The following is a 13,206-nucleotide window of genomic DNA, read 5'->3' on the forward strand; positions in this document are numbered from 1 at the left end:
CAGGTTGTATCTGCAGATAGGTGGTTGGTATTCAGACTCTGAATCAAGAATATCTTTTAAAACACATATATATAAAAAAAAAAAAAAAAAGAAGCCGTTTTAGTGAACAAAAGACGTGGCAAAGCCTTGAGTGTGAAGGCCCCAACACAAGAAGCCCAACACGGGTTTAAGCTGGGCCACGCGAAGCGTCCTCCCGAGCTGGTGCCGCCGCTGGCGAGCACCGGCGCTCGGCACGCGAGGGTTCGGCAGGAACACCGCCGCTCGGCCACCCCTGAGGATCACGAGGCGAAAAAGGACCGTGAAGTTAAATGAAATGGCAAGATTTTAAAGAGGCGTAAATCATCAGAAGGCTTTACTGCACTCTGCCAGGACTAAGAAATGGTTACACGCTCGTAAGGAGCTCTCACCTACACGTTGAAGCCAGAGCGAGTCGGTTTTTGGCAAGGATGGGGGCAGTTGAGCACTGAAGCAATACACTTACTCATCATCCCTAAAGCTCAGAAACAGAGGATTTTATTTTCCAAGGATCATATCCTGTTCAACATTCCCGTGCAAAAGGGAAAAGGATAATCTGCGGCCAACAGCTACCCTCTGATATTTCAAATTACAGTCTGTTAGATCTAAAATAACTCACCTGAGGCGACAAATAATTACATGCAAGTAACCAAAACCTTTGGAAACACACGTTATTTGTCCAAAACCTTTCCCACGCCCAGACAGATTTCCCTGTGTCTTCAGAAAGGGAGCGAGCTGGCGTTTGGGGACACTAAACAGCCAAGATCTGGCAAGCACGGAGATGCTGCTGTACTGCTCTGGGCTCTACCACACCAAATTCAGGTGAACGGTGGACAAGAGCAAGCAAAAAGCTTGGAAAGAAATTGAATTACTCTTACAAACTGCCGTGGATAACGCGTTTACTTGGTGCTGATGCCTGTAATCCCACGTGCGCAAGTCCTGCCTGATACCCAAATCAACGTTAGACAAAGGGGATGCTGCAAGATGACTGAGAAGAGGGTGTAAATAAATCATCGTCCCCCCATACCCTCCAATCTTCCACCTCTTCTCATCACCAGGGCCTGTCTGGGCCCAAGCAGGGTTTTCTGTTTAGGAGAAGAGACCCAGGGCGGGTTAAACACTTGCCCAGCATCATCTCCTCTACGAGCAGCTTTGCTAGACGTAGGGAACACGACATCCCTCCCTCCCTCCAAATTATGCCAATTTGGCCATAAAAAAAAAGCTATCACAGAATAAGTACAAGTTGAAATCTAAAATTGCTATAGGCAAGGGAAAAAAAGGGGGAAAAAAAAGGTAAAAAATCAGTTACCTTTCTGTCAAGTACACATTCTCCTCAATTAGGTCAAAGTAACAGGGCATCTTTCCTTGCTTGGCGAACTCCTTCCAGCGCTGGGGGTCTCTGAAGTCGTCCATGATGCACAACCGACCCACCATGGAGGAGTCCTGCGGCGCCGACTCCACTTGCTCCCCCTCCGTTTTCACCTTCTTCTTCTCCCTCGAGTCCACATCGCTCTCAGAGTCGCTCTCCAACTCCGGGCGTCTTTTTTTTGGTGGACCTCGCTCTTTCGCATCATTTTTTTCCAAAACCTTCACCTCCTCCTTCTTCTCCCCGCCAGGCACCGGCTCCTTGGTCGAATTGCTGCTGATCTCGTGTGCCTGCACCGAGCCTTTTTCTTTCTGCCCCGGCACCTGGCATTTACTCGAGGGGCTGGGAAAACGAGGCTTGCAGTCATCATCCCAACGGTCATCCTCTTCATACTCCTCATGATCCTCCGTTAGAGAATCCGGTACTTGCCCTTGAATTCGTTCGTAATTAACTGCAGAAGGCCTGCTAGCGGACCTCGCATCCCAATAACCGTTGCCTTGCCAGTAACTCTGAGAGCCGCCGTACGCTCCCGAGCCCGGCTGGTAGATGTAGCCTGAGTAGACCCCGAAGCTGCTATCCGGCTGCTGGTAGGTGCTACTGGGCTTCTCCGGCTGGGAAAAGTCCCAGCCCAAACCACCCAGATCCTCCGCTGTCTGAAAACCATCCAGCCTGGAGTACTCTCCGAGGCCAGACTGGTTAAGCCCACCCTTCCCTTGCCTACTGTCTGGCTTGGAAGAGCTCATCTGGTGTCGGGATTTATCAGCGCTTTCAAAACTCTCCGGCAGACAAAACGGCTGCTCGTCTTGTCGGCCAATCGGTCTACCAACGGACATCAGCTCCTTCAAAGTTATTCTCTCATCTGGGTTGGGTTTGCTGTGGGAGTCTGCCGTCAGGTCTGCCTGACTCGTACTGTCAACGCCGTCGCTCTGAGGCTGGCACGGATCCGGCCGCAGCTCCTCCATCTCCTTCCTGCTGAGCTCGGTGGAAGTTGCTGGACTCTTCTCCATGCCTCTAGGAGAACACCTGCTCTCTACTTGTGGACCACCTTTACTCGCCATATTCTCCGATCTCTCTTCATAGTAGGGTCTACTGGGCTCCGGTCGCTCATCGTCCCAGTGGTCGGAGAAGCGCCGGTTGCCCTGGCTGCTCCGCGAGGAGCCGGGGCTGCTCTCCTCCATCGCAATGGTTGAGTTCTTTGGTACGACCACAACGGACTGGAGCCGTTTCCGTGGCACGCCGTCATCAGAATCAGAGTCTTCCGTCTCGCTGTCTTCGCTGCCCCCCTCGCTGTCGCTCTCCCCCGTGTCAGAGTAATCGTCGTGACCAGCAGGAACAAATTCAGCAGCGTTGCCGCTGCTGTCGCACGTCGGAGCTTGAGTTACCGTCTCCATTTCTTCTGCAGTGACAATGACGTCGCAAGAGGGAAACAAGGCGTCTGGAAAAGCCGAAGCCACCAAGGGCTCTTTTCCCTCATCCTTCTCAGCCAATACGCCGGGACACCGAACTCTCAAATCATCCGGCCCAACTCCCTCGGTGGAAACAGCACTTTCTTCCACGACCTCTCTGCCGCGGTGCTCCAGCGGCACTTCCGAATAGTACGAATGTTCATCTTTGAACGATGGCTTGCCTTTTGCCGAACCAAGATCAACGTGTTGAGTATCCAACTCGAGCGTCTCTTCGGCTTCCGAATGCTGCAGCAGCTCCTGGCGTGCATCCGGCGGTGGCACATCCCATTTGGAAGAGACACTTTCCTCCGGCACGGGATGGTTCGACCTGAGCCTCGGGGAACAGCCACCCTGGGAGGGCTCCCTGCTCGAGCTCTCCACCGCCAGGCTGATTTTATGGGAAGGATGACCGTGCTCATCGTCACAGGCAGGCTTTGCGTGGTGATCCTCCGTGCTCTCGTAACCGCACGTAACGGTCTGCGGCTCTACCTGCACGTCCAGGAAAGTCTCGGATGTAACTTTTAAATCTGCTGGTTCTGCTTCGATTTCAACTTCTGAGTGATACAGAGCAGGGGTGGCATCATCTGAAATGTAGCAAAAAACTGCTTCTTTGGTTTTGTCGCACGGAGTCGCCTGATCATCCAGCTTAAGTACAGTTTTAGTATGATCTACATTCACGACGGGCAAAGGGATGGCTTCCCCTTGCTGCGGCGGGACCGGAGCCTCTGCTTGCCGCAACAGGCTGTTGCACTCGCTGGACTGGACCCGAGAATCATCCGGCTCTTGCTCTTGAGATGCATACGTACTCTCAAACCCATTAGATGGCAACGGATAGGACGGACTCGTCTTCACGACAGGCGATGCTTCCAACCGACACAGGCTATCGTCAGAAGACGCGGCGACATCCTCTGTTTTGGAGGCACTGGAAGTTGCCAAACCATCAGCCCCACTCTCCGGGGACCCATTTACACTCAGCTCCGTGGGGAAACACGTTCTTAACTGATCGTGCTTTATCTTTAATAAAGTTTCTTGTTCCTTAACACTGTCGTGGCATTCGTTTCCTGTAAGCTCCTCGGACTCTGAGTTAGCAAAACCCGCTTTCGATTCGTCTGCCTTTTTAAAAGCGGGCAAATCGTTTAACTGATTTAATGGAGAAAGCGTCTTTTCCCTTTCAAATTTTTTCGCAATGGACACCCTGATCTCATTGCTTTTTAGACAAGAGGTCTCTAAATCTAGAGAATTAGACTGCTGTTTTATTTCTTCGATCGATTCTGTACAACAGAAAGAACTCTTAAATTTATCAGGCTTTGGTGCGGGGGTCTTTGAAGGGGTGGACTTATAGCGGGAGGAATTCACATTACTGTCGGGCTTAGAATGGGATGTCCCCTTTCGATAGCCTAGCTCATCAAGGGGAGAGCACCTTTTGGTTACTTCACTTTCTGAAGTCCTTTTTGAATCTCTATCTGCTTTCGAAGACGACCTTCCTCTCCTCTCCACGTCGGCATGAGACGACTCTACTTTGCTGTCCCTGTCCGACTTAGAGTAAGAAGTCCTCGAGTCTCTGTAGGAGGAGGAGGAGTGGGATGACGTACGCCTGGAGTCGCTCGATCTGGAATGTGTCCTCCTGTACTCGTCCTCCGAGTCCGAGCTCTCTCGCGCCCTGCTGTCCGCATACGAACGGGAATATCTCGACCTTTCCCTGTACGGGGAGCTCCGATGGTATCTGCGGTCGGACTCGTAGTAATGCGAACGCTCCGACCTCGAGTAGGAAGAGCTGGTTCGGGAGCCCCGATCGGATCGGGAACGGGAATGAGACCGGCTTCGCCTTCTCTCTCTGTCTGATCGAGAGCGGGAGGACCCATACCGCGAGTCTCTTTCCGATTTTGAATAGCTCGAGTACTTCTCATCCCTGTCCGACTTGGAGCGCGAGGAGGACTTCCCCAGGTCGTCACCTCTGAGGGAGGCAGAGCTTCTTCTGGGATCTCTCTCCTTTTCCGTACTGGATATCTTCAGCTCGTGCGACCACTGGCTGGAGGAGGTCCTCACCGAATCTTCATCGGACTCGGAGCCCAGCAGCGTGCCATCGGACTGGGAGAACTTCCTCTTCGACCCCTGCCTCCGGGAGCAGAGGGGAGCACCCTTCGAGCCGTCGGAAACCTCATCCTCTTTCCCAATATGGGAATCTTCCTTCTGCGGAGTTATTTCCGTCTGCTCGGGCGTGATTTGAGTTACGCGTTCTTCCGAACCGCGCGATACCGCATCCTGCTTGATGTCCGGCTCCAAAGCCTCCTTAGGTACCGCGTGGCACGGCTCCTTCGAAGCGGGGACTTCAGCTTCCACGGGCGGCGACAGCAACAGCGTCGACATCAGCGTTACCGGCAGTTGTGGCAAGGCTGCCGCTGCAGGAACCGGCATCGATGCTGCTGGCGACACCGTCGGCGGAGGGGCAGGCGGGGGGGGCGGTGGCGTTGAGGCAAAGTCCGCGGCCAATGCCACCGGTTCCGTTACCGGTGCCACAGCCGGTGGCGGCGGCGGTAGCGTTGCTGCTGTAGCTGGTGGTGGTTTTGCTGTGACATTAAGTAAATGTTTTTTAAAATGGATCTTCCCTAATTCTACCTTCGGTTTTGGAGGTGAAGACTCCTCAGCTGAACCAGCGGCATCCCCCAGGTCCATTTTACTTTTGGGGTTAAAGTCAGTCTGAAGGGGTACTGCTGGGGAGTTCTGAGTTTCATTTTGTTTCTCGTTTCCAAGACCAGTCAGAAATCTATTCGGTAAGGTTTTCTTGGTTAAACTAAAGCTGAAAGACACCTTTTGTCTTCCTTGCTCCTCAAGGTTAACCTTTGTTTTGGTGCCTTTGGGCAAAAAGCGACTCGAAGCAATGCCTTTGAACACCGGGCCTTTGATAAAGCCAGCTTTCTGCACAGTTTCAGGCTTGCCCTGCAAAAGAAAAAGAAGATGCAGTCAGAGGAATTGGGTTTGGGGTTTTTAACTCTGTTCTACAGGCACACTGAATGATTTCCTTTTACCTGGTGAATTTTTCATGACGATAAAATAGAAATTGATACCCCGGGCTGGGCTCTGGGATAGCACAGCCACGCCGCCTTCTGCGCCTGGCTCTGTCTTGAACAAAATCAATTACCCAGTCATTTCCAGTCTGGAGCAAAACCTCCTTTGGGGTTTAAACTGAGGCTTTTTAACTGACTTATTAATGAGCAAACTAAAAGTCCTTTTTTCATTTAATTCTTAGGGTTTTTAGAAAGAGACAGGGTTCAACATATAAAGTTAATTGACAAGATAGCACCACTTTATTTGTGCTGTTTCTGTGGTCCCAGGCTACAAAATATCCTGCATTTTTAAGCTTTAACTCTGTTTCTTTTCACGTCCCAGGAGACCGCACCTGGATGCATTCGGTTTCAGCGTGAATCAGACCACCCAGAATTACAGCAGCAGTTCTAAGGCTGTTGGCAGGAGGTGGGAGAGGACGGGGCTTATCTCAATCATTAGTAATTCCTAATAAGTTTCCAGGCTCAGGCATTGATCAATATTAATGTAACAACCTCCAAGAATTCCCAGCAGGACCCAGTCGTGCGTGATGCCTCTGTCACCTCCAGGCCAAGCGACTGTAACACGCTCCAGTGGCACCTCACCAGAACCACAGAATCACAGAATCACAGAATCGTCAAGGTTGGAAAAGACCCTTAAGATCCTCGAGTCCAACCGCTAACCCAGCGCTGCCAAGGCCACCACTAACCCATGTCCCCAAGCACCACATCTCCCCGGCTTTTCAATCCCCCCAGGGATGGGGACTCAGCCCCTGCCCGGGGCAGCCTGGGCCAGGGCCTGGCAGCCCTTTGGGGAAGGGATTGTTCCTAACACCCACCCCAACCCTGCCCTGGCGCAGCTTGAGGCCGTTCCCTCTCGTCCCAGCGCTTGTTCCTGGGGAGCAGAGACCGACCCCCCCGGCTCCAGCCTCCTTTCAGGCCGTTGCAGAGAGCGAGGAGGGCTCCCCTCAGCCTCCTCTTCTCCAGGCTGAGCCCCCCCAGCTCCCCCAGCCGCTCCTCCCCAGCCTTGTGCTCCAGCCCCTGCCCCAGCCTCGCTGCCCTGCTCTGGCCACGCTCCAGCCCCTCCATGGCCGCCTTGGGGTGCGGGGCCCAGCGCTGAGCACAGCATTCGAGGGGCGGCCTCACCAGTGCCCAGCGCAGGGGGACGATCCCTGCCCCGCTCCTGCTGGCCACACCGTTCCTGACACAAGCCAGGATGCCACTGGCCCTCTTGGCCACCTGGGCACCCTGCTGGCTCGTGTCCAGCGGCTGTCGACCAGCACCCCCAGGCCCTTTCCCGCCGGGCAGCTCCCAGCCGCTCCTCCCCACGCCTGCAGCGGTGCCTGGGGTTGCTGTGCCCCCAGGGCAGGACCCGGCCCTGAGCCTCGCTGCCCCGCTTACCAGAAGCTACGTGCTGCCTCCTGCCCAGATCTCCCTCGCCACCTCGCAGTGAGGACCATGCTACAGCAAGTCCGTTTGTTTTCGATGCTAACGAGCTGAAAGTCACCTTCTCTAGGACATGAAGAGCTCAGGATCTCCACCAAGAAAGCTGCTGTAACAGCACTCGCAACCCAACCTTGGCTTTGGAACTGGAGCAAGTCCACAGCAACAAAGCTCCTTCAACGTGCGAACCTCTTACCTTACAGGATGCATTTATCCAAGCCCAAGATTAGCAATTTTCAAAGCATAAAGCACCGTATGTTTACCCATCTTAGCATTTCTCCAACCATTTTAAAGCTTAGGGCTCGTCTGCGCAAAAGCTGTGTCACGGGAGCGCAACCCCTAAAGCTGAATGTTGCCGCACCGTGGTATAAGGGTGGTGGTGTCCGTAGTCTTTATCCCCCCAAATCCAAACTGCATTCGCGTAATTATATTTTCTGTGAGAAGCACAACTCCAACAGAAACAGTCGGAGCAGCAGAAAAACTGTGCAGAGCTGGGTTTTACTCCCGTAACTGTTGCCTGAACACATCTTTGGCAGCCGCAGCGGTCTCCTGCAGCCCGCTGTGAATGATTACGTACTTAGTTATCCTTTAACTTCTGTAAAACAATGCATAGCTGCTCAGGCGAAAGGCACCGCAGTAAATTATTAAATAAGACATTGGTGGAATGGAAACCCCATCTCCTTCTAGTTGCACCCTTGAAGGCTATATATACACAAATATCCTCATTTTTGATGAAACACATGGGGTTTTATTTTAATTGTGGAAACCGTGTCACGGTCTCCACGTGAATAGCCTTGGCTACCAAATCCAGCACCGTACACAACGTTTGATCTTCACCAGCAGACGATGAGCTGCATTCTGGGTGCAAAAAATAAAAAAGCATTCCTTTCAAATGGGGGTTATTGATATGGGTGCTATTTCACGGATGCTTTTAAACGAGTGCCATGGCTAAAAGGGCACCCAAACAGTGACCTTCAAAAAAAGTGCATGTCCCCACGCTTGCCCAGCTCCGAAACAGGCTCCTCTCTCCACGACTGTCTCACACCCATCAAAAGAAAATACTAGCCCTGTTTTCAACAGAGTCCAGACATCAAAGCGATCCAGAGGCTACTACACAAGTGTATATAAACTAATTCACGGAAGCATACGGGACAAAATTAAGTGTTCAGGTACGAGTTTCTACATGTCCGAATGCTGCTGAGACCACCTTCCCGTAGGACGCTGGGCTCAGCCTCCCGAAAGGCAAGGAAACATCGTTTTGTGGGTTTGCTGCGTCAATTATTATCCCTACCTCACCAGAAATTCACACCTTTATACCCCTGATCTGTGTGCCTGTGTCTTGGGAGAATGGAGAAGAGATCAGGTTCCTATCTTCATCCACACCCTGATGTCTAATGGAAGGAGTCTCCACAAAGCTGAATCCAAATTCTTATCAGAGGTTGGATTCACCTATGATGCCAATTACGTATTAAAAAAAAAATCTGTACCTATATATATAAATATAGTAAAAATACAGTAAATACAGTGCATCACCATTCAAGAGTTTTCTTTCTTGCTAGAACTTTTGTGAAATTATTTCACGTGCAAAATTCACAGTTATGGAAACGTGGCGATGTTTTGGATCAAAATCTTTCTAACTTCAAGCGCAATGGATCTGACATCCGAGCTCACAGGTGAATAACGGGGTTCGGCCACATCCCCCTTCACACAAAACACAGGACCTGAAGGCACAAAAGGAGCTGCTAAGCTTCTGTTCCTCCCCTTTTCACAGCCTATTCAGCAGAGAGGATACAGTTCAGAACAAATGTTTCACCCTCATGTGCTCACCCTTCCAGGGATTTTTTTTCTCTTAAATAACACCGAGTTTAACAAAACAGGACTTACAGAATTTTAAACATACTCCACAGGTAGCTTTTGAAATTTAATAGGTAGCAATTACTGGCAAAAGCTCTCCAGTGGAAGAGGAGTTCTCCTTCCTTTAATATTTTGCAGAAAGGGAACGTTCCCCAAACCGTTGCTGCGGGTATTTTGCAGAAAGACGAAGGCGGCAGAAGCCCACTCCGTGCGTTCAGCAGAGGCACGCGATTGCCGAAGCGGCAGCGCTCCTGCAGCGCTCGGTTCGCTGGGAACGCGGGGAGGACGCGCAGCACGCTCACCAGCGCAACCAGAGCAGATACCGTCCTGCAGCACCAAATATTATCAGCAGCAGTCGTTCCTGTGCCGGGATGTTATAAACCGTTCCAGTCCCTCCAAGTTTTCTCTTTTCACCTTAAATTCATTGAGCCCTATACAGCAAAACGAATTCTTTTCACAGATTCAGTCCTTAAATAATCACCTTCTCATGGTGCGGAGAGCAGCACCTACCTACACCGAATGACTCCAGGGCACCGTCACGCTCCGCTATCGCGTCCCCGTGTGCAGACAGCAGAAGCGGTACTGAAGGTGGTTCCCTTCTTTCCTGGATTTAACCACTGGACTAGAGGCACCCCAGAACAACATCAGTTTGCTTTACCTGGACCTCTCTCGACTCAATGAATCTATAGGTCAAACTAACCAGGTTGGGCTAACGCATGTCTTGGGAGCTACATCAAGAAAGGAATCGGTTTTACTCACCTCATTTTCTTCTTCTCTATTGCAATCCAGCCGAGAAAACATGCAAAAGAAAACATAAAAAGAAGGTGTAAACATCAGGCAGAAACAAGAAATGTAACATTAGATCTCTGGCACTGCAAACGGGACGGACCCGGGGACACGGAGCGAGGGTAACACCAATCCTGCTGCAAGAGATGTCCCTACCACCATCACCCAACGGTCAAGCAGACGGGCCGGCCGCCTCTGAAGGGGAGCACGGCATCGTTTTGAAGCTCAATAATTTCAAGGCTGAAAATTCTGCATGGACTTTGACAGAGCAAACATTGTTTGAGCAAACCGCTGCCTTGCTGTTTTCTTCTAAGGGCCTGCAAACCAGCCAGAACCTTATTCCAACAGACGCTGCAGAGGTAACGCAGCTATAAAAATCTTGAAAATGAGATGTAGGAAGCTGAATTTGGGTTTCTTTCAATTTTAGTATTTTCCTTAGCAGCCCAGAAACAGTGGAAGCATCTGTCTCTCTCATCGCCAGAAATTACAGATGCTTAGGAACACCTTATCGCTGTATGACCTGCCACGGATTTGCGGCCCTGGCTATTTACCACGACGCCTAGAATTAATTAATCAGTACTCTGGAAGCTCGCCGCTCAACAACGAGCTCATTTGGAGCATTACCTTGATCCCAACCCAACCTGCCACCGCTGAGCCAACAGGAAAGCCCAACTTGCCTTTGCTTCCCTAAGTTCTTCACTCCGATACCGCCAGCAAAGCAGTTTCTCCTACAAGGAAGAAGGAACAAGAACACAACTACGCTGTTCTTGCTCTGCCCGACACCTGGGAGAGCTTCAGCGAGGTTCTCGGTCCCCAAAGGAAAACTACAGAAGCAGCTGTAGAAGTTTCAGCGGTTACCGATACGCCTCAACCGACATGTCAACAGCTCATCTGTTTTACCTGTTATTTCCTCTACGAGAAGTCCAAAAGCATTCTCCAGTGCTCTAACCTTCCCGTTTGCTCGCAGCCAGCCTCTTCCCTATCTCCCTTACAGATACAGGGCAAGTTTTCATGTAGACCTTTGCTAAATTTTATCAGCTTTTGAGCCGTAATTCGGCGCTGTCGTGGGACACGGTGAAAGATTTCTTGCAGAAAAGGTTCACAGATTTCACTTCAAATGTCAGCTAATCGAGAAGCATCGGTTTCTGGAAAAGAAAGCCAAAGCTTTCGGTTTCTGCGTAACCCAGGCAGGGACCCGACGCAGCGACGGCAGGGCAATAACCACCTATTTCCCCATTCAAACCACCATCAACAGAGAATTAGGAGCAACCTGGTACAAAGACCTATCACCAGCAGTAATATACTCCTGCCTCTACGAAGGCTCACGTCCAGTTGATAAAGCTTATTAATAGGCTATAAATCATTGTTCGAGCAGCAAGAACAGGGTTTGTTTTCATTGAGGAAACACGAGCCACGAGTTTAAGCAAGCTGTGGAGTACACGAGGGCACGTATGTGATTTAATGGGGTTAAGCAAGCCATGAATTCAAAATACTGCTGACGCAGAGGAGGTCAGAAGCCCTCTAAGAACAGCACTTTGACACAAATTAGTGCCTAAAAGGAGGTTTCATTTTTAGGAATACAGAAAGCAGAGTTTTAGACTTCCAGGACAACGACGTTGTTGACGGTCACATATTTTGAGTGTTGAACGCAAGCGTTTAGAAGGGGTGAGAACAGCTCGGAGGTCTAGCGCAGCCAAGACCCAACAAGACCCAACGTGAACATCGGACTTGACGATCTTAAGGGTCTTCTCCAACCTAAATGATTCTATGAAGATTTTCCAGACGTCCATAACCAGACGTGTTGTGATGCAGCACGGAGTAACGACCAACAGATGAAAGCTGGTGGCCCTAAACCAAACAGAAATAACTGTCTCTTTAAGACTGCAGAGTTAAGTAGCTATATATTGGGAGAGAGGTAATGAAGTTTAGTATTTATAATTAATAACCTGTTGTAAGAGTAAAGGAAGTAACTAATTCCTCCTAACAATCCGGTTTTGCTCTCGTTGCTGAAACATTGCATGAAACCAGTATTAAGCTAAAATGCTGGCAAGCACACAAAGTAGAGGTCTCCAAAAACCGAAAGAATGAAATTTTCCCTTCCAAGAGGACATGCCTACAAAAGAGCAGGAATCACGGCACGATCCAGGCCAGCTCTAAGCTCACATCCCGCTCAGAGCTTGCAGCCACAGCAGATTTCCTAGGCAAGAGGCCGGGTTGGTAGAGCAGCCTGAGCATCTGCCACCTCCAAAGAGCCGCTCCACGAAGGCAGACGGCAGAGCATCGGCTTCTGCACGGCGGGTCAAAGCGGGCACGAAAACTGCAATACACTGAAGGGGAAAAAAGCGAGTTGAGATCCTTGCAAACCCAGAGAAAATAATGAGCTGCGTGAGGAAATGGATGATCTTGCTGCTCTAAAGCCACTTGGTAGCGAGACTTGTCTGCCCTTGGCAGGGGGAATTGCTAAAATCTGAGCAGCTTAAAGGGTGGCAAGTGAGAAATCAAAATATCAGAAGATAAAAAACAGTTAAGAAGGGACCAAACAGCAGCAGATGTTGCATGAATTTAACTGTTTGTTAAAATAAAATATGTAAGAATGAAGTAGATATGACATTACCGACAACGTATCTTGCATAGTCCTAGATGTCTTTACGAACAATTTAATTTCTACTGGACAGAGAAGCGTTTCTGCAGCGGTATTTCAGCCGGTTACGCCCAAGTGCTTGTCCCTCCTGACTTACCCCTCCACCACCAGCTAAAGCGGCCGTCGGCCGCGGGAAGTCGTCCCACCTCGCTACGGGCGCCCTGGTGCAGGTTAACCTTAATAAAGGAGGTCGCTGGCTTGGCTTATGGATCACGTTTCCATTTACAGCCTCTTCCTTCGCCCCAGATCAAAAAAAAAAAAAAAAATATAAATAGATTTCCAAAATTAGTGAACGCGTTGCTGTTCGCTCGAAAACCTTTTGCCAAATTCCTCCCACGCTGGGTTTGAAGTTACATAAAATCCCCACGTTACAAGCCCGAGGAAGGAGCTGGCAGGCGGGAGACCCGGCACAACAAGAGCGTACGCGAGCTGGGGATCCATCCCAACACACAACCCGGAGGTTTTCCAGCAGGTTTCCAGCCCCAGAGGTTTAGAGCAATCCCACTTCTTTCCCTCCGGCTGCACCTCGCTATCTGCAGGTACATAAAAGGAAGACTGTTATGAAAATTGGCATTGAATTCATGCGCTTAGTGGCTCATTTCTGTGAATGTCGAG

General features: G+C 50.4%; 1 protein-coding gene across 2 annotated transcripts in view; it reads right to left on the minus strand.

Moving 5' to 3' along the window:
• SETD2 (SET domain containing 2, histone lysine methyltransferase) overlaps positions 1–13,206 on the minus strand; it is a gene marked incomplete at its 5' end in the record, with an annotated part of 72,890 nt that overhangs the window by 47,163 nt on the left and 12,521 nt on the right. Inside the window, 2 exons of one of the 2 annotated variants that reach the window (XM_082305106.1) lie at positions 1,325–5,763; positions 9,924–9,939. In XM_082305106.1, coding sequence (XP_082161232.1) covers positions 1,325–5,763; positions 9,924–9,939 — 4,455 coding nt within the window. Of the gene's footprint in view, positions 1–1,324; positions 5,764–9,923; positions 9,999–13,206 lie in introns of those variants that run through there. The other variant, XM_082305105.1, reaches the window with a different exon arrangement.

Source organism: Platalea leucorodia (genome assembly GCF_965183815.1).
Source record: "Platalea leucorodia genome assembly, chromosome: 1".
NCBI classification, from domain to species: Eukaryota; Metazoa; Chordata; class Aves; order Pelecaniformes; family Threskiornithidae; genus Platalea; species Platalea leucorodia.